Here is a 21,638-nt window from a genome sequence, read left to right on the forward strand (position 1 = left end):
GGGTATGCCCTGATCGGGGATTGAACCCAGAAACCTTGTAATATCAGGATGACACTCCAGCCAGCTGAGCTACCTGGCCGGGGACAAGGGGATGGCTTAAACATCAAATGTTCCTTGTCTCATGGTCTTGACGGCTGGAAGACTCAGATTCAGTTGTCAGAAGGACTGTTCTTTTCTGAGCCTGTGGTCCTTGGCGCACAGACAGGCCTCTTCCCATGTCCTTACATGGTTGTCTGTGTGTGTATCTGTCCTCATCTCCTATTTTAGGGACATCAGTAATACTGGATTAGGGTATACCCCAAAGGCCCCCTTTTACTCTAGTACCTCTTTAAAGACCCCATCTCCACATACAGTCACGTTCTGAAGTACTGGGGGTTGAGTGAGGATTTGACATGAATTTTGGGAGACATAGTTCAGCCCCCTGGAATGTTCACACAGAAGAGTGGTTCTTTAAAGCATGAGTCAGACTGACTTTCTTTCTTACCCAGAATTCTCTGGTGATTTTCCAGCATACAGAATAAAATTCAAAGTCCTTTCCATTTTTCTAGGTTTCACATGAGTTACACCAGAAACCTCTCTGAATCCACCTCTGCAAGCTCCTTCCCTGTAGCTGATGTGCTCCATTATGGGGCCTTTGCATCTTCTGTTCCCTTGGCTGGGAACACTGTTCTTTAAATATTTGCAGGCCTTACTCCTTGTTTTTTTTCACATCCTGAGTGAAATGTTACTTTAGCAGAGTATTTCCCTGATAATTCTGTATAAAGAGTAGTCCTCATGACTGTCCATCTCTTTATCCTGTTTTATTTTTTCTTAACACTTAATTATTACACAGATATGTGTATGTGTACGTGATACCTGTGCCTATACTGTGAGTGTACACATATGACAAATATCCCTATACTATGCATATTAATATGTGATATCACTGTGCTATGGGTGTGTGTACACATGGCATGTATTCTCACACTAGTGTGCGTATATATACAATATACATTTCCATACTAGTGTGTATATCTATGACATGTTCCCATACTAACATGTATATATGTGTGCATGCATGTACGCACCTCCACACATGTGGTTTACATGTGTGGCTTGTCTTCCTTGCTAGTATGTAGATTCCCTGAGGCAGGGCTTTGCTAGTCTCTGGCTTAATTGCTCTCTTTACCTTGCTGTTCATTGTCCCTTATGTCCACGTCAGCAAAGCTTGTCTCCTCTCCTTTGTGTCCATCCTTTGGTCTGGTACTGTGTAGGCATCTGATAAATATTTGTTGAATGAATAGATAAGCATATATTTTTTAAAGAGCTGAAGCCTGTGGTGACTATATTGTTTTTATTTTATCTTTAGCTTTTGACAAAAAGACTTTGATGATTTGTAGGACGATAGTCTGATTGGGTAGCCATGTCAGAAAAGACCTGTGATACTCAGGAGTTCTTCTCTGTTCTCACCTTCAACAGCAGATATGTGGTGAGGACGAAGTCGAGTGCTCTGATAAGGATGAGCCTGATGTGGATGGAGACGTGTCCAGTGATTGTCCTACTATCCGGGTACCCTTGACTTCCCTTAAGAGTCACCAGGGCGTGGTCATAGCTGCTGACTGGCTGGTTGGGGGCAAGCAGGCAGTGACAGCCTCCTGGGACCGAACAGCAAACCTGTACGACGTGGAGACGGCAGAGCTTGTTCACTCTCTGACAGGTACCAGAGCCCTGGCCTCCCATTTGTGTGCTCGTGAGTTATGTGCTTATATGTATATCTTACCCTGCACATTCCTTCCTGTCCAGAATTATTGTTCTCTGGGTGCTGATTTTTTAGAGATCCTTTCTAAAAAAAAACTGTTGGTAGCTGATTTTATCTTTAGGAGATTTAATTGTAGCATGTAGTACGTAGATATTTGAAACATGCTGGTGTATTAGCTTTCTATTGCTTTATAGCATTCCACAGACATGGTATCTTAAAATAACATGAATTTAAACCTCGTGGTTTCCCTATGTCAAGAATCTTGGGCACGCTTGTCCCTCTGCGCAGGGTCTCAAGGTGCTGCCTGGAGTGTTAGCTCATCTGAGGCTTGGGGTCCTTTTTTTTTACTACTGTTGGAAGGATTCATTTCCTTGTGGTGAATGACAGAGGTCTCCATTTTCTTGCTAGCTGTCAGCTGGGGACTGCCTTTAGCATCCAGTATGCAATTAGGTCCCTCGTGGCTCCTTCTAGAGTTGTATTTCCCATGGCTATTTGATTTCTTCCAGACCAGCAGGGCAGCATCTCTGCCTGGACCCTTTTCAGAAGCCCACTTGATTATGTCAGATCCACCCAGGACATTTTTTTTTTTTTTTGATGAACTCAAAACCACCTCATTTAGGGGCCTAAGTTACAGCTGCAAAATCTGTTTTGCCATGTAACGTACTGAGATTACCAGAGCAGTAGCTTATCACATTTGTAGGTTCTGCCCAAACTCAAGGGAAGGTATCAGTCAGACAGTGTGTACACCAGAGATGAGGGTCTTTAGGCCATCTTAAAAGTCTGCTCACCACAAGTGTTTTTGCAGATTTGTCAGTAAGAACATTTCCTGTTTGTTAAAGACTAATTTCACTGAAGACTCCGCATATATTATTAGAGGCTATTCTGCAAGTGAATGAGCCTGTTAAAGAGATTTGCCAGACCTTTTAACTGTTAGGGTCAGGAAGTAGGTCATACTCACACTCAGTGTCATGCTCCTTTTAAATGTACAAGTGAAAGGACTTTCAGCTCTTGAGGGAAAACTAGTCTCACTGTGACCACACGTGCTATTTATTGTTTCCGTGTGCTTACTTTTACAGCGAGTATTAGCAGTGGAGGACATAAAGACTGAGTTTTGATTCTGGTATTTTTAAGAGAGCTTCAGTGTAACTATCTGCACCTGGGTGACCTTACACTTTTGTTGGTTTTGATTGTGTTGTAGGGCATGACCAGGAACTCACGCACTGTTGTACACACCCTACCCAGCGGCTTGTGGTGACCTCTTCTCGTGACACGACCTTCCGTCTGTGGGATTTCAGGGACCCATCTATCCACTCTGTGAATGTTTTCCAGGGCCATACGGAGTGAGTTGCAGTTTCTTTTTAACTGTTCACTGTAAAGGTTTTGTGGTTGGATATGAAAACTCAATTCTTACCTTAATTTTCGTATTAATTTTGAACTCCACTGTCTTCCAAAATGGCTACTCTTTTCCTAAACATTTAACTCCATTTTGGAGATTTCAAAGAATTTAGGAGACTGAGAGAACTCACTGAAGTTCTCTCAAGAAAATTGGATGGGGACAGAATGGGACTTTGGGAGAGATCAGAGAGGAAATGGGAAGTCTCCAGCACTGGTAGTGTGAGGGGATCCCACTGGAACTGTTCACAGCCACCCCTCACACTGGGGTGTTTTCACCTAGTTTTGATAATACGTATATTTGCAGGGTCTGTTCCAGGAGAAGATACTTGGTACTCTGATGTACACTGACTTTCACCCTTCTCTCTCTGCCTGTGTATTAGGCAGCTCAGGAGTAACCGTATCCTAAGAGGACTTTCTTCTTTCCACAAACTTCTTGTTCTCCCAGTCTGACCCTTCCCAATACATGACGTGATCATCTTTCTAGTTACTCAACTCATGAACCTCCCCACCCCGCCGCTAACGTTCCATTCAGACCGCAATAAGACCTCTTGTCCAGTCATACCTCCTGATGTATGCAGTGGTGTTCAGGAAGTACTTTCTCAGAAAGATTTTATCTGTTCATTCCCAGAGAAAGGGGAGGGGAGGGAGAGAAACACCTATCAGCTGCCTCCTGCACAGGCCCTGAAGCGGGACCCAGCCAGCAACCCACCCATGTGCCCTGACCAGGAACTGAACCAGTGGCCTTTCAGTTCACAGGCCAGTGCTCAATCTACTTCTGTTGAGCTACACCAGCCAGTGCAGTAAATACTTTTTTATGAATGAATTTTTGCTTATCCAGCTGTTCCAGAATATATATTTCACTCACTCCACCATGTGATGTAACAAATAAGTCTGTTTTATCTTTTTAATGTTAGATATTAAGTGTTAGATTCAATGTTTATGATTTTTAAAAAAAAGATTTTATTATTTTTAGAGAAAGGAGAAGAGAGGGAAAAAGAGAGGGAAACATCAATCTGTGGTTGCCTCTTGAGTGCCCCCAACTGGGGACCTGGCCCATAACCCAGGCATGTGCCCTAACTGGGAATCAAACCAGCAACCCTTTGGTGTGCAGACTGGCACTCAATCCACTGAGCCACACCAGCCTGGGCTGATGGTTATAATTCATAAAGTATACAAAAGGGAACTAGGATAGAGTTTTATAAGGAGCTTGACATTGGAGAACAAGTTGCACCTTGCACCTGAGGTGCATGTAAGTGTTTGGAGTAAGCAGCAGGCAGCACACTGGAGATTTTAGCATACCACTGACTCTGTTCTGAGGCCAATCCATATGAGAATTTATTTTATTCTGATAAGGGAGGTATTTCTTTACCAACTAGGGTAGGTATAACCCTGAAACAGAAAATGCCCAATTCTCAGGGGTTCATATAGTGCTGGGGGGCTGAGCAGAACCCCACATGTTCTCCCTGTCCTTGTGAGTCTAGTTCTTTTGGTTGCTCTGGAAGTTATGGAGGGGAAGCTTCTAACCAGGCCAGCCTACATGAGCACACTGGGAAGGGTGGGGTTGTGAGTGGAGCAACAGTTCTTCATTTCCCGCTTTTAGGGTGAGGTGACTAAGCCAGAGAGCAGATGCAACTTTCAGTGGGTGGTTACCATGAGGACCAAATGTGAGGCGAGCAGACCCTCCTACAACCTTACCCTGGAGCCTGCACATCTTTTCTCCAAGTATTTTTTGTGAGAAGTTTCAGAATTACTTAAAAGTTGAAAAAAAGAGTGCATCAAATCCAGTGGTCCTTCTAGAAGTGCAATTGTTTTTATTTCACCACACTTGTCTCTCTATATATGTGTACATATGTATTGTATGATACACAGCACACACATACACTTCTGTCTAGAGGTATTCGTACACGTGTATCATGAGAATGCGTAGTGCATGTGTAATTCTGTCTCTTTAGATTTGTGTACACATGCATGAATAGAACACATACTTCTGTCTCTAGATACATATGCACCCATGAATATACAACATATGCACTGTTGTCTGTAGATATATGTTCACATGTATCATGATACATCATATGTGCACTTCTAGATATGTTCACATATATTGTATGAATATATAGCAGTATGCACTCCTGTCTCTATAGATAGGTGTTCACATGTACCATGTGAATACACAGCACACACACTGTTCTCTCTGTGGATACATGTACATGTTATTGTATTGGAATGTACACTGTATTCTCTGTACAGCACTTTCTTTGGCTGAGCCCTTGGAAAGAAAGTGTCCTTGTCATCACACTTTTCCCCTCAGATGTATCTTTTCAGAATAAGGACATTTTCTTAAATAACCACTGTGCCATTATCCATGTAAGAACATGTAAAAAAAAGTCTCTAATATCACCTGATATCCAACCCATATTCAGATTTATCCTTATTGTCCCAAAATATCTTTTGATAACTTTTTAAAGTATTTAATTAGGATTCATTAATTACATTTAGATACTGTGTTCTTTGGTCTTTCTCTTTTTTCCCTTTTATCTCTTTTTAAATATATTTCAAATTTTACTACTGATTTCTTAATAGTTTAAATTACAAAAGTAATGTTGAGACATACACATTTCATATTTGTTGAAAAGTTCTTTGGTCTCTTTTAATCTAAGACAATCCTCTACTCATTTTGTTGTAATTTTTTTACAAAAAATTGAAATTTTTCGTAGAGAATCCAAGCCTGTGTCATGGAATGTCTCGCATGCTGACTTTTTCCTTTTTCCCAGAAGGATGTTTTCCACTTTGAAATGAATGAAGTGACACTTTGTGACGTGAATATCTTCTTGAAATGAAGTGACACTTTGTGACATGTGAATATCTTCTCCAGTTACCTTTCATCCAGTGAAAGTTCTGACATCATCAATGATCCTTGCCTGACTCAGTTAGTACACCGAGTGTTACAAAAGGGTGATCTTGTTAATTCTGTCATTCTTTCTACACATTAGCTGGCTCTGTTCATTAGTGTAATTGAAGGTTAGTATAGACTCGAGGACTTTTTTCATTTTGATGGTTATAAAGTCTTGGCTGTCATAATTATTTTTGATGCTGAAGTTGTTCCAGAGTCAGCTGCCAAGCGTACCCACCTGTGGCTTCTCTGTCTCTGTTTACTGGGCCCTCTTGTCTTTGAGTATGCACTGCTTTTGGCACAGTAGGATTCTGTCCTAGCCTTATTCTGCACTTTCCTACCTGACAGTGGAAAGGGCCAGCAGTCTTCTCACTAAACTGCCTCTGCTCGCTGGTATTGCACCAGGCCAGAAGTGGTCAGAGATTTGAGGACTGTGTAGAGATGGGGTAGTCATACTTGTGTTGTGCCTCTAGGAAACATTGTAAATAGTCTCCTAGACTGTTTTTGCTCTACTCTAGATTCTACCCTAGACTCTGCTTTGCTGACCTGACTGGCCTGTGCAGCATGGATAGGAGACACAAAGACCTGTGGGTGGAGAATCAGGGAGGACTGGGGTCATGTCTGGAGAGTGAGGTAAAAAATGGAGAGAGTGGTGGCAGCTGCTTTTACTGAGTCCTTGGTGTGCACCAGGCACAGTGAAAACTGGGTCTAACTTTTTTAATCCTTACAGTGAGCAAGTCTCTCCCTATTCTGCGGAGGTAAACTGAGGCACAAGGAAGTCAGATAATTTCCTGTAGATTTCATGGGTTCTAGGTGGGGCTTGACTTTTAAGTGTGATTCCAGAGGAGTCTTTCTTGGTGTTATTTAAAGAACTGTTTAGTCACATTCTATTTTCATTTTCTTTATTTGTTTGAAAGATTTTATCTTTTGTGCCAAAAGAGCCAGGAATTTTTGTATGTTACTGGAAGTTGATGGAAGTGCCAGTTTTAGCTTTGTGTTTTAACAACAGGTTTTTCTCATGAATCTCCCTCAGATTATGGAGTACAGGAGATACCAATGTCTTATTTAAAGTATCTGTGTAATTTGTGGCATATTTTTGCAGCTGGTAGGTACAGGAAATAATGGCTGTTTTTGGAGAGAGATGCTTATGAGGAATATAACTGCTTACAAAGGAAATCTAATTCCTAGTGTGGACCTTTTACACAGTTTCTTAGGTTTGTTTCTCTACTGCGAACTGGAGTTTCTCAGAGTAGACATGAAGTTGTGTCCTGGGGGCCTCTCCCATCCGGATCTCCCAAGACATAAGTTGATGCTACATTAACCGTAGCTATGAGGTCACAGCTTTTAAATGAAAATAAAATATACGTACAAGTAGCACTGTTGTGCAGATTATTTACATTTTCATTTGTGTCGGAATGAACTAGCATACTTTGTTGATGTGTAGAGAGAAAAGTTTTTAAAAATTCTCTCAGCCCTGGCTGGTGTAGTTCAGTGGATTGAGCATGGGCCTGTGAACTAAAGGGTTGCTGGTTCAATTCCCAGTCAGGGCACATGCCCTGATTGCGGGGCCAGGTCCCCAGTGGGGTGTATGAGAGGCAACCACACATTGATGTGTCTCTTCTTCTCTTTCTCCTTCCCTTCCCCTCTCTCTTAAAAATAAATAAATAAAATCTTTAAAAAAAAGTTCTATCTTTAACACTAATTTACTGCAGTAGTGTGAGGGGGATATTTTATCTCTTATCTAAGCCTTTGAGAATTCAGCAGGGACTGGCTAGGGGCTGGTTTGTGGTGTCTGTCCTACACTCACCCAGTCATGGCTGCACCAGGACCACAGGTGGGGGCCTCTGCCATCTCTGTTGGGAAGGCCCACACCTTGTGAGAAACCACACTGTGTGGTCAGGAGGTGACGTATGCAGGCTGCTTTATTCCACACTAGAGTACCTTCCTGTGTAGTGTCTGCAGTAAGCCTCTAGAAGTAACTGCAGTTTGGAAAAGCAAGAAGTGAGACATTTTACAGTCTTCTGTTGAGGACTCTTAGTCAATAATTGTTGCTTTTTTTGTCTCTGGTATGGGTTCTGTTGGTTCGTGCCCATGTGACCAATAATACCTGTAGAACTTAACTACCCTGCAAGTGGACATAAGTGTGTCCCTATGCAAAGTCACCCTTTTCTTACAACCAAACATGAGAGCCTAATTCTCACAGAAGAGCAGAGGAGTGGTTGATTGTGTGTGTTCAGCATCATTGTTCATCTTTGATGGTGTCTAGGCAGCCCTCCTGGGGTCTCCTGCTTCCCCTTAGGTCTTTTTGGGTCTCTGTCCTCAGGAGCTGGGACTGAAATGTAGTAGTGTCATCTGAAAAAAGATCCCAAACCCTTATATAGTCATTGTTTTTACCTGATGCTATTTGCTCACTAGGTGAGCCGACGATTTGAAGGCGTCTAGTTGGGGAGCCTGCCTGCCCCTTTGCTGTGCTTTGGTGCACACTCTTTTGGGGTGGGACTCCACAGACAGGCCATTCCAGGACTGTTATCCTGGGGGCTGTGGATGCACAGACATATCCGTAAGAACCTCTTACTGTAATAAAACTTGCTTTTAGGTTAAATCCAGTAACTACCCTTTGAAAGGAACATGAAACATGCCCATTTAGACTGTTTTCTAATTGGAGGACCCAGATTCATGCCTCCCAGCACCACCAATGCCTTCCCTGTGGAGCACGGTAGAATGTCTCCTCTCCTTCCTCCTTTTTTAGTTTAGTTTTGTTTGTTTCAATTACTATGAAAAGGGACTGACGGTTGAGGCTGTCACTGAGTCATTAAACTTCCCCCAGGGCTGGCTGATGACTCTAGTTCTATACCCAACTGATGGTATTTACAAGTGTGAATAAACTCTGACATTGAAAAAAAATCTGAAATTAGCTCGGCACAGATAAAATATCTGAGAATGCCAAGTAATTTCTTTTTTGCTTTTATTTTTTCCATATACTTATAACGTTATTCCCTGTCCACATGAACTTCAACAGTTTCTTCTAAAGAAAACAAAACACCACATCTAACAAGAAAACATTAAAAAAATTAGTTAAAAATTGTAATGGTTGCTTTAAAGTTACGATATTTTCATATGCTTTATTGCCAAATACCCAGGAAAGAAGTACTAAATACTAAAGGGTAGGTCATGTACTTTCCATTTTGTATTGTGCTGTTAAAGAGAATGTATTTTGCCAGCATTCTCTTTTATAACCAGGCGGTGGTTGATTTCCTGTGGTGGAGATGGGCAGTAGTCTGTCAGCACGCTGCCCTGGAGGTTTCATGTTTAGTACTAAATATCTCCCTTGGGTATTTGGCAATAAACACATTTGAAAAAGAACATAACTTTAATATTATAATTTCTAACTGATTAGAAATTCTGGTAGACTGCACTTGGTTTGTAAATCCATTACTCTTAATGATTGGTTTCAAACCCTTGCCTTTGGGAGGAGAAGGTATTGTTCTTTGAGGTTTCTGGTAGGGTGGCCCCGGAAGTCCCCTTGGGGTGGGGGTGGAAATTACTGCCTGGGAAAGAAAAGAACCGGTAGGATTGCCGTGGCCTCAAAACTATATGGAACCTAGAGCCTCTCTCAGCTTCATGTTCCTTTACCCATATGCCTGAAAATCTGGTTTTATCTTTTTTTAATAAGATAGATTGGAATAATTTTATTTTAAAAAGTTTAGAGACATACAGTCCCTGGCAATGGTTTGAGTTGAAGTTTATCATAAAACGAAGGACTCAGATTGACAGTGCCAACTCCAGTATATGGCCCCATTTCATGTTTTCTCAGCTTTGTTAGCGTAAACACACCATCCAGGTTTATAGAGAAAAGGAACAGCAGCAGCACTGGCAGAATGTGACTCAGCTTCAGTGGTTGTGGTAAGGACTGTTTTTGGAAGTTTTCTTTGTATTAATTAGTTGATGTTTGTCTTGTCATAGAGATGCTAGTAAGTATATTGTGTAGCTTCAACTGCTGGAGTATGCGTTCGTACCTCATGTATGTGGACACAGTGGTGATTTTCTGTGAATGGGGTCATTTTGCAAGTCTCATCGTATTTCACTGAGAGAGGGCTTGAGTTCCTTGCATGTCAGCACCTTGGAACCACCTCTGTTTCTAAGAAGCTTGTAGTTTGGATGCATAGTAATTTATTTAATCAGTCCCCTGTTGATGCTTTTGTAAGTTGTTTCCAAATGAGAATATAGCTTGTAAAGTAAGAGGATGGTTAATAATACTTCTCCATTTACTTTTTAAAATTTCTCATTTAAGAAGGGCTGATCACTACCTAGTAAAATAAGGTCTTCAAGGAAATTAGTATGATTAAATCACTCTCCTTCTCAGCTTTGTCAAGAGCTATCCAGGTTGCTTCTCTTTCATTGATATAACTTAGAAAAAAATTGTCAGGTTATTAACAGATGAAAAACTTGCTAACTACATTGTAACAGACTTGTGAAGACAGAAATGAGCTGTGTTTGGACCAGGTTCCACGTGTTGGCAGAAGCCACTGAGCAGTGATGTGAAGTGAGCAGAGTGGGGAGGTGAGCAGCTGCCAGAGGTGGAGCTTGTCTTTGGAAGGATAGTGGTGCTCATGCTTTGCGTGCTGAGGCCTGCACTCAGGGGGCCCGGGGCGGGGGCTGTATCACCTGGTCAGGTCTTTGCTTGCTCCCTCTCATCCACATGTGAGGGCTGCAGGGTCCTGACTCTAACACCACACGGGGTCCCTTGGAAGTCAGTCCTCAGATGACCAGTGTGTATAATGTGTGCATCACACACGAGCTAGGAGAAAACCAGGCAGCCACCACTCAGGTGGCTGTCCTAAGTGAATAAGGAAATGCAAGGTGTTAAAGGGCTGTGATAATAACTAATTCTGAAATTTTTAAAGAATATATTTTATTGATTGTTATTACAGTTGTCCCATTTCCTTCCTTCATTCCCCTCCACCCTGCACACCCTCTCCCACCCACATTCCCCCCTTTTAGTTTATGTCCATGTGTCATAAGTTCTTTAGCTTCTATATTTCCCATACTATTCTTGCCCTCCCCCTATTTTCTACCTACCATCTATGCTACTTATTCTCCATACCTTTTCCCCCCTCTCTCCTCCCACTCCCCTGTTGCTAACCTTCCATGTGATCTCCATTTCTATGGTTCCGTTCCTGTTCTAGTTGTTTGCTTAGTTAGTTTTCGTTTTTGTTTTAGGTGTGGTTGTTAATATTTGTGAATTTGCTGTCATTTTACTGTGCATGTTTTTTATCTTCTTTTTCTTAGGTAAGTCCCTTTAACATTTCATAAAATAAGGGCTTGGTGATGATGAACTCCTTTAACTTGACCTTATCTGAGAAGCTCTTTATCTGCCCTTCCATTCTAAATGAAAGCTTTGCTGGATAGAGCAATCTTGCCTTTCATGACTTGGAATACTTCTTTCCAGCCCCTTCTTGCCTGGAAGGTTTCTTTATAGAAATCAGCTGACAGTCTGATGGGAACTCCTTTATAGGTTACTGTCTCCTTATCTCTTGCTGCTTCTAGGATTCCCTCCTTTATTTTTATCTTGGGTAATGTAATTATGATGTGCCTTGGTGTGTTCCTTCTTGGGTCCAACTTCTTTGGGACTCTCTGAGCTTCCTGGACTTCCTGGAAGTCTATTTCCTTTGGCAGGTTGGGGAAGTTATCCTTTATTATTTGTTCAAATAACTTTTCCACTTGTTGCTCTTACTCTTCCTCTACTGGTATCCCTATAATTCGGATGTTGGAACGTTTAAAGATGTCCTGGAGGTCCCTAAGCCTCTTCACATTTTTTTTGAATTCTTGTTTCTTCCTTCTTTTCTGGTTGGACGTTTCTTTCTTCCTTCTGGTCCACTCCATTGATCTGAGTCCCAGTTTTCTTCCTATCACTGTTGGTTCTCTGTGCATTTTCCTTCATTTCACTTAGCATAGCTTTCATTTTTTCATGTAATTTGTGACCAAATTCAACCAATTCTGTGAGCATCCTGATCACTAGTGCTTTGAACTGTGCATCTGATTGGTTGGCTGTCTCTTCATCGCTTAGTTGGATTTGTTCTGGAGTTTTGATCTGTTCTTCCATTTGGGCCTTTTTTTTTTTATCTTGACGTGCCTATTACATATGAGGGGTGGAGCCTTACCTGTTCACCTGGGTGGGGCAACCCAGTCAGGTTGTGATGCTGTATGTGGGGGCAGGGTCGGAGAGGGAACAGTGGCACTTGCTCCACTCTCTGTCAGATTTCAGTCCCTTCCTTTCCCCAAGCAAACTGGGCCTTTCTGGCGCTGATTCCTGTGTGGGTGGGCTTGTGTAAGTTCTAGGACCCTGTGGGTCTCTCTAATGAACTGTCCTGTGAGGCTGGGAATCTCTCCCTGTGCTTCAACCCCCACAGGAGTTTTCTTTTTTTATGTTTATTTTTTCCTACAGGTGTTTTCAATCGGTGTTTTTGAGGCTCTGTTTCCTGGCACTGGGACCCTGGGCTGTGTGGCCTGTCTGGCTCTCCAGTTTCACCTGGTTTATCTGTGCATGCGGATGTGGGATCGCCCTGTCAGCCAGCCGCCTTGTGTGCAGTGTCTCACTTCACAATTGCTGCCTTGCTGGGTCTGCCCATTGCCACCCCATGCCTGGGATCTGCCCATTGTCATCTTGCACACTCTGCTTTTTGTGCCTTGACCCCTCTCCACCCGGCCGCCAGGCTCTGCCCCACCTACCGGTCTGAATGAATGTGTCTATTTTAACTCCTTGGTTGTAGTACTTCCATACAGTTCAATTTGCTGTCTGTTCTGGTTGTTACTTTGTTTCTAAATTGTTGTCCTTATTTTGGTTGTGCGGGGAAGCACAGCGTGTCTTCTTATGCCTCCATCTTGGCCGGAAGTTTCTAATTGCTTAATTCTGAATTTTTTAAAGTGAAATTTTACTTGTAGTCACCTCCCTGCTTATGTGTGGAACCCAAGGATGCTTCCTGGGGCCACATGGTTCCACTGTTTCAGTGAGCAAATTATACTTGATTTGAAAAACAGTTGTTCTCAGCGTAGTTGCTAAAGTAGCAGAGTCACTTCTGTATCAGTAGAGGTTAGTCATGGTTTATTTAAACATACATATATATATCTATCTGTACACATGCCATGTTCTGTGTAGCTGGTGCCACTTCTGATGGGCATGGTCACACAGATATACATAATCTGCATGTACATCCCAATTTGTGTAGTCCATGTCACTTCTGATGGCATCCTTACACACACATATACTTATCTGCACATGTGTCATGTTCCTTGTAGCCCACACCACTTCTAGTGGGCACACTCATACACACATACACTTATTTGTCATGTGTCATGTTTTGTGTAGACTGTGTCACTTCTGGTGGGTATGCTCACATATGGTTTTGAAGCACATTGGCACACAATCTCGGACCGTAAGGGCCTTTAGCTACTTTAGTGCAGTGTTAGGTGGTCACTCCATACTCCAGTCAGAGCAACACTTCCTTTATTACCAGTAAAGGAAAGATTCTCCTGGGAAGGGTCACTAAACACCCAGGGCTGGGTGTGCGGCTCCCTGTGATATCTTTCTTACCAAGTAAAGCAACAGTGGCCTTCCTTCAACTTTGCAATTTTTGGCTAATCTGGTATATTGGAGAATGAAACATTTGCAGGTCCTTATATATTTCTGACTTTTATTTCCTAAGTATTCTAATGAATAGGGCTTGTCTGAATCACATTACCTTCAAAGCTGATGTAAAAGTTTTTTTCCTTTTGGAAGATTTAAAAAAAACAAAGCCTTTGAAGTTCTTTCCTAGTTTCTGTACACAGACTCACATCATGGTGATGTTGAGACATTGGCTGCTGTTAGTTGATGAGTATGTAACAGGCAAAGTTTGGGATTCAGAAAATAAGGGAATGGAAAGTCAGGTGATTAAAACCAGAGAGAGATCATCCCTTACCTAATTTAATGGTGTGCAATTCCTCTCAGGTTTCTGTAAAATTATTGCAGTCATTACAGATATTCACACTTACAGCTGACTATTACATTGTTCAGTAAGAATGAAACAAGGACCACAGTTTTCACGGAAAGGAAGTTGGTGTCTTGACTTTGATGTTACAAGCAGGAAGTCAGATATAAATCTTAGTCATTTTCATTTCTCTGTAATCATTTTAAATCAGATTGTGTGGCACTATCATCTTGAATAATCTGTGGAAAAAGGTTCTTAATGAATAGAATGCTAAGGAAGAGAATTTAGCCAGGTTAACTGAACATACTGTTTTCTTGTGCTCCTAAAATCACTTTTGGAGCCCTTCTGTCTGGCTGGTAGTAAAGCTGGTGACTGCAGGGGTTTTTTGAGATAACTGTTAGCAGCACATTCCAGCCACTACAATTAGACTGCATGTTCTAAAACTGCAGCACGTTTCATTAAAGCCAGGGCCACTGCCATCTTTTCCACTAGAATGGAAGCATCACCTGGAATGGTTTACCCTCTCTTTGTTTGGAGTTCTCTCACACAAAGAAGAGCCTGGCACACAGCAGTGCTCAGAAATCCTTGTCGAATGGGTGGTTTTGTAGTTCAGTAATTTAGGAAGGAAATCTTTCAGTTGTCCTGAAGAGGGAGATGTAGAGAGAAGAGCAGCCAAATGAGAATACTGAGTAGCTGGCACAATAAGGAGCCTTAACATCTGTTTTTTTCTTAAAAATAGTTTATCTATATATTTTTATTTTTATTGTTTTTAAAAATATTTTTATTTATTTATTTTTAGAGAGAGGGTAAGGGAGGAAGAGAGGGAGAGAAACATCAATGTATCAATGTGTGTTTGCCTCTCACACTCCTCCAACAAGAGACCTGGCCTGCAACTTAGGCATGTGCCCTGACTGGGAATCGAACAGGTGACCCTTGGGTTGACAGGCCGGCACTGAATCCACTGAGCCACACCAGCCAGGGCTATCTGTTTATTTTTAGAGAAGGTAAGGGAGAGAGACAGAGAGGGAGAGAAACATCAATCAGTTGCCTCTGGCACACGCCCTAACTGGGGCCTGAGTCTGTAACCCAAGTATGTGCTTTGACCGGGAGTTGAACTAGTGACCCTACACTTTGTGGGACCATGCTCAACCAACTGAGCCACACCAGTCAGGACACAGCTTAACATAATTTTTTTCAAGGGAATAGTGGAATTTTTAATCCTGAAAAAGAGCCATGTGTAATACAAGTTTGACTCTTCCTTTGAATGTTTTTTATCTTTTTTGCGGGGAGTTAGCCATCTAGGAATATTTAGAAATGACTTCATTTGGAAATGAAGTTTCCTGGTCCTCCAAGGTTGTGTAGTACAGGCTGATGTGAGTGCCTTAAATTCTGCCAACCACATGTGGTAGGAAAGGCCCAGGAGGGCACACTCCCCATGACCCTGCTCTGTCTCCTGCATACGTTGTCATCTGTTAAGATGTCTAGTTCTAAAACAGTTTGGGAAGTAGGGATGACTTGTGGAGGACTGTGGTGACCTCTGATGCCTTTGGACATAGAGGCGCTGTGGTCTTGACAGGGTCCAGTGGCATGAGCAAGTCTCCTGTGCAGGGGTGTGAGAACTCTGACTTGGCTGATGGGAAAGTTCTGTAGTTCATTTGCCACATCAGCTTCTGCTGGACACACAGGTGTTACACCTGTGCATTTACATGATCACTGCAGTGCACCTGAACAGGTGGATGGCTGTTGAGAAGGCCACACTGGTTGCTCCTCAATATACTTTTCACATACGGCTCCATGGACCTGAGGAGAAGCCGCCTATGTTCTAGGGAAGGGTGCCCTGCCTTTTCTGTTCCCAGAGTGGAGTGCTTGCTCTCTGGCCTGTTCTTCAGATGTAGAAGGATGACTTTGTTTTGTAGGGAACTACACCTTACAATAAGAAATGGGTGCTCTGCAGTCAGTGTCTGACGCAGAGCCAGGAAAACACCCTGCTTCAGCATTTCTTGGGCCAGCATTTTCCACATCATATTTTTTTCTTAGCCATGAAATTCCAGCAGATTGTTATGCAAAACACTTTTGTGTCTCTGTGTGACTGGGAAGACAGCTGTTAGTCCTAATGAGGAGTGCTAGCATTACAGTCTTTCCGTTGATTGAGACCCTCGGAGGGAGCGGAATGTTCCAGATCGGGCAGTGGTGTGCGGTGAGGAGGTACCGCGCTGTCAGCTGCAAGCACATGCTTGGCTGCTCGCGGCGGCAAGATAAATGAGTCTGCTGGAGTCTGGCAGAGTCGGAGCTTTTCCAGTGTGTGGCTGTGGTGGCCCCGCTCCCCATGGGACCCGAGTCGAGGGTGCTGTCAGATGACTGCCTCTGCGCCAGCTTTTTTCCTTTGATGGCCCACAATACCTGTCAGGACTGTGATTTATTAAAAACCTAATGTCTTTCAGCATTTCATTAACATAGGGTTCGATGGTCTTTTGTGGAGATTTTTTCCATTAATTTAGCAGAATGTTAACTGAAATTTAACTTGGCCCAAACCTTCTAAAAGCTGGAATCTGCAGAGCAGCCTGGTGTCATGAGCTGTTCCCAGAGCTCTGTTGGCAGTTGAATTCTTTAAACTTCGCTGTGACCTCTGGATGGACGAGGAGTAACACAAGCCCTTGTGTTGTTTTATAAATAGGGACTTCAGATGGGTCACTGGACTGATGCTCCAGGTTTCCCATTTTCCTTTTTGTAGCATAATGGCTGATATTGGGCGATGTAGCACCTGGGGAGGGGACACGCCTCGTGTCAGCAGGGCAGAGGCAGGAAGACTGCTCATCCCAGGTACACAGGATACTCCACAGACTGGGGTCACCTGCACGCTGGCAGTGACAACCAGCGTGAGGCCCACCTGGCAGGGACTCAGCATGGAGTTAATGCCGGTGAAACAGCTTTAGGTCTCAGTCTGGGTTGGACCTTGATATTCTAAACCTGAGAAGTTTATCTCTTGTTTTAGACTCTTAAGTGAAATAAAAGTAGTTTGAAATTGTTGTGAGAAATAATGAGGATATATATATATATATATATATATATATATATATATATATATATATGTTATTTGTTTGTAGTTAATTTTCATGCCTCTGAAAATAATATGGCTCTTAAATATTCTGGGAGGCTATTATTTAGGGCCAGAGTTGTCAGGAATGGTTAGATTATTTTTTTTTATTTTTTAATTTTTTTTTAAACTCTGAGATTTTATTTATTTTTAATTTTTAAAAAGATTTTATTCATTTTTAGAGAGGGAATGGGGGAGAGAGAGAGAGAGAGAGAGAGGGGCGGGGGAGAGAGATATCAATGTGCGGTTGCTGGGGGCCGTGGCCTGTAACCCAGGCATGTGCCCTGACTGGGAATCGAACCTGCAATGCTTTGGTTCGCAGCCCGCGCTCAATCCACTGAGCTACGCCAGCCAGGGCTTTAGATTATTTTCTTGACCATTTCTTCTTATCTTTAAAATTTTTTCCTCCTTATTGAGGTATGGTTGACAAGTAAAAATTGATTCTATTTAAGGTGTACAATGTGATGTTTAGTATACGCATCCACTGAAATGATCACAGTCAAGCTAATTAGCATATCCCTCACCTCCCGTGGATACCTGTTCTGTTTGTGTGGTGAGAGCACTTAAGACCCACTCCTCTAGCAAATTTCAAGTACATGGTATAGTATGAACTAGTCACCATGCTGTACACTAGATGAGCTTCTGACCTTTCCCTTTACTCGTAGCACCGTGACCTCTGCTGTGTTTACCGTGGGAGATAACGTTGTTTCAGGCAGTGACGACCGCACCGTGAAGGTCTGGGATTTAAAGAACATGAGATCTCCCATTGCAACCATTCGGACAGACTCCGCCATCAACAGGTGAAGGAAGCTACTCATTGCTTAGATGTTTACTTGACTGGAAAGGGTTGATTGTAGTGCGATGTCTTGTCTATGAGCCTTGGAAAAGTGGTTTAGACTTCTGGGAGAATATTTATTATTGATCCTCTAATGCAAATTCAGTGTCCATAAACACTGAAACTGAAGTTCAGAATCAGGTTGGTATAGTGGGCTTTGAGAATAAGAGTGAGGCAGTTATGGCTCAGTATCATAGTGTTTCTGTTTTAGTGACCATGCTGTGCATGTGAGTTGTGTTAAGTAACTTGGTCTCTGTATCATAAAGCTATAGACAGCTAATACTTGGAGTTTGCTGTCATATTTGCCATGAAGTGTGCATAGTATGGAATCCTCTACTGCATCGTAATCTGTAAACTCAGAAACTGGTGCTGTCACTGTTTTATATGAAACCTACTTTGTCTCTTTGCAGGATCAATGTATGCGTTGGCCAAAAAATCATCGCCCTCCCCCATGACAACCGACAAGTAAGATTATTTGATATGTCTGGTGTGCGGCTGGCACGGCTCCCTCGCAGCAGTCGGCAGGTAACTGCAGGCAGTGTGTGTTCACAGAGAGCCTCATGTCTGTTAGGTCATCGCAACTCATGGAAGTAACACTGCGAGTCACATATGTGTTTTCAGTTACCTAATAGCCACTTTAAAAAAGAAATTATTTTAACAATATACTTAACCAGATATATCCAAAATAATATCATTTGAACATGTCATCAGTATAAAAATATTAGCAAAATTGACACTCTTGTTTTCTTATTAACTTTGGATGCTAGATTTTCATTGCAAATACTTGATCTGTATTTAGAGTTCATAAAATTTAACTTTAAAAATGTTTCCCAATTCCTGAACTGAGTAGTAGTTTTTACATTTAACTAAAAGGAAATCGAGTGTTCACTTCCTCATGCATGTCACTAGCCATGCATGTTTCAGGAGCTCATTTGCATGTGGGTTAGTGGTCATTGTCCTGGAAAGCACAGTTTTACGTATTTGCAGTTGAACTTACACAAATTGGAAGTATATTGAATAACAAGAGTTTGCGTGGTCAGGCAGGATCATGGATTGTGGTAGTTTGTTAAGAAGGGACCCTGCAGTCCCAGTCAGGTACCTCTTTCCGTGCTGGGTTGCCAGGACAAACTTCACTGTAGATGGACCATCTTGGTTGCTAGGACTGCTCGTTGCATTCAGCCTAGATGGTACAGTGTGGGGGCGTTGAGTCAGTGTATACTGAGGTGTTTGCACAACCTGTCACAGTTGCCTGGGCTGCAGTACCAGCTCAGACCTATTGACTTGGTCTCTGAGAGGCACCTGGGAACCTGTGTTTTGATTTGTTCTCTGGGTGATTTCAAGTTTGAGGGAGAATTCCCAAGTGAGTGACACACTAGCTCCTTCTGTGGGGGAAATGAATGTAGCTGCAGTAACAACAGGCGGGGCCCCCCCACCCCAGCTTAGTGAGGTGGCCTTTTTTCAGTTTTGTGCCTAACTGAGCCCTACCACACGGTCACTGTCCTTTGCTTTTTTCAGCCTTTTCTGTGTGTCACTGTGATACCTCATTCTTTCTTAAGGAACTCGTTTTCTGATGCTGCGGTCAGTGTGTCCGCATGCATGCTGGCATTCCACCATCATGGCTTCAACTTGGTGGGTACCTGAACCCTTGGTGTAGTTACCCCATCTTTTCTTTTGGGCACAGCCTCAAAGTGCAGCTGTGAGCTGCAGGCTGGCCTTGGGGGGTGTTGGGGCTCAGGAACCACAGACTTAGGAAAACGGTCAAGTGGGGTTTGCTGCCAACAGAGCAGCAAGTCTGAGTGGCACCAACTTTTTGAAAGCCCTCTGTATTTAAGACACGGCTGATTCTTCCATGTGTGGCTCCTCTGTTTGCTGTTTGAAGTCAGTTACTGAGCTTCTTAATTATGAGTGCATGTCATAGAAACACTACTCAGAATTAGAGTAACGACAGAGAGGCTCACAGCCCCTAGCAAAGCTATAGTTGCTTGTCTGGGATTTTCTTTGGTAACTGCTGAGCATCACTGATGTATCCTCTAAATGCCTGTCCTATAACAGTAGAGTTCTTTATTTTTCTCTGCACCTGTGCAGTACATAAAATTGCTCTGCAACATGGAAAGCTAGCATTTTCAAATACAAATGTGTATGTGTGTGGCTTCATTACTTTCAGAATATTTCCCCTGAAAAAAATGGGAGTTCTCAGCAGTTCTTGTTGGGGCTAATTCTGTGGACACAACTTCATTTTTAATTATCTGTTAATATTCAAACCTTTTGGAATTGTAGAATTCTGTTGTGCTTGGATTTATATCCTCCTAATGTGGGTCTGAAAGGACTTATTTTTATTATTAATGAATAACATTCTATTTCATTCTGAACTTGTAACACTTCATCAGATAAAACAATATGGTTTTCAGTGTCACAGAACTGCAGCTAGAAATCCCTGGTTCATGTTGTCTCAATTGCTTCCAGTTGATAGATTCATAAGGAGACAATGAAACTCAGTTGAACTTGGTCACCAGAGCATCAGGGGCTTATGATAATGGGATTGTTTTAACTTTGGGGAACATGTAAGTGACATTTTCCAGAGTGTGGACTGAACAGGCATCCAGGGTGGAGAGGATCATGGTGCAGTGCACAGTGAGAGGTCGGTCTGAGGACAGGGCACAGGGTCTGCACAGGAGTGTGGAGCTTTCAACATGTGCCTGCAACTCCAGGAGGGCAGAGTGGTTTCAGAGTCTGCATGTGCACAGAGCTTTTCTGGGTCATGTCCGTGTGCATTCTGGGAGTCTACAGATGAAAGGGTGACTCCTAGTGTGGGCTTCCAGTTCAGTGAGGACTTGGCTTCTGGATTTCACCCACGTTTGTAGGTGCTGCCTGGTCTTTTCCCTCATCCAGTTAGTGGGACCTGATTTCAAGGTTAGTCCAGTGAATGCCTTGAGTTTGTCATCTTCAACTAGTTCTTTCCAGAGGCTTGATTTTTCCTGCCAGCTAATGGATGCTTGTTCATTCTCTTCTCGGGTTCCTAACAAAGAAGTATAGAAGATCCCTTCCCAAACCCTTCGTTCTGTGGGCTCCTTACTAGCAGTGCTTTCATTGCATGGCCTGTCCAGTTCTCTCTGAAAACATATAGCTAGCAATATTCATATGTGAATGTTTTCCAGAGGGGACTTCTGTGCTATTCTTTCACTTGCTCAATTTCTGTCAACTGTTCCTAATCCTGCTTCTTGTACTTTATTGTAGGGTATAGTAATAGCCATTTATTTATTAGAGCAACATATGACTCTCCTAAGGCAGTGCTTGCATCCATGTGTGTATACACCAAACATAGTGCACTGTAACCATTGCACATGTTTTGCAGAAATATTTTCCAATATTCTGGTATTGAACTGGAATTCCTAAAGCTAGCAGGAATCTACTTGAAAGGCCACTTATTTTTTTCTTTTTTTACTTGGCACCAAATGTGTTTTTCTAGCGACTTTAACACCTGAACAAAGTATTTGTTAAAATGATATTTGAGGTCTTTGAGTCAATTTCATTGAGTTTATTCCCAAATTTACCTAGCCTCATTTATTCATTAAAACATTTTAAATTGATTATTTTTAGTTATTTATTTTTGTCTGACTGTAATCTTACTCATTTTCTTAAAGAATCATAAATGATTTTGTTGTGCATCTCACTGGGTTCTTGTGTCTGACCTCATTCATTTGTCATGGCCTTTCCAC

The 21,638-nt window shown here is 42.4% G+C and overlaps 1 protein-coding gene across 3 annotated transcripts in view; it reads left to right on the top strand.

The window, feature by feature from the left end:
- Positions 1–21,638, top strand: part of WDR37 (WD repeat domain 37) — a 67,209-nt gene that overhangs the window by 42,552 nt on the left and 3,019 nt on the right. For 2 of the 3 annotated variants that reach the window (XM_045820219.1, XM_045820218.1), the window contains exons 10-13: positions 1,459–1,696; positions 2,937–3,078; positions 17,753–17,887; positions 18,333–18,447. In XM_045820219.1, coding sequence (XP_045676175.1) covers positions 1,459–1,696; positions 2,937–3,078; positions 17,753–17,887; positions 18,333–18,447 — 630 coding nt within the window. The remainder of the gene's footprint in view (positions 1–1,458; positions 1,697–2,936; positions 3,079–17,752; positions 17,888–18,332; positions 18,448–21,638) is intronic. The other variant, XM_045820220.1, reaches the window with a different exon arrangement.

The sequence above is a fragment of the Phyllostomus hastatus genome, unplaced genomic scaffold (genome assembly GCF_019186645.2).
Source record: "Phyllostomus hastatus isolate PE091 unplaced genomic scaffold, TTU_PhHast_1.1 phas_scaffold_39, whole genome shotgun sequence".
In the NCBI taxonomy this organism is placed as follows: Eukaryota; Metazoa; Chordata; class Mammalia; order Chiroptera; family Phyllostomidae; genus Phyllostomus; species Phyllostomus hastatus.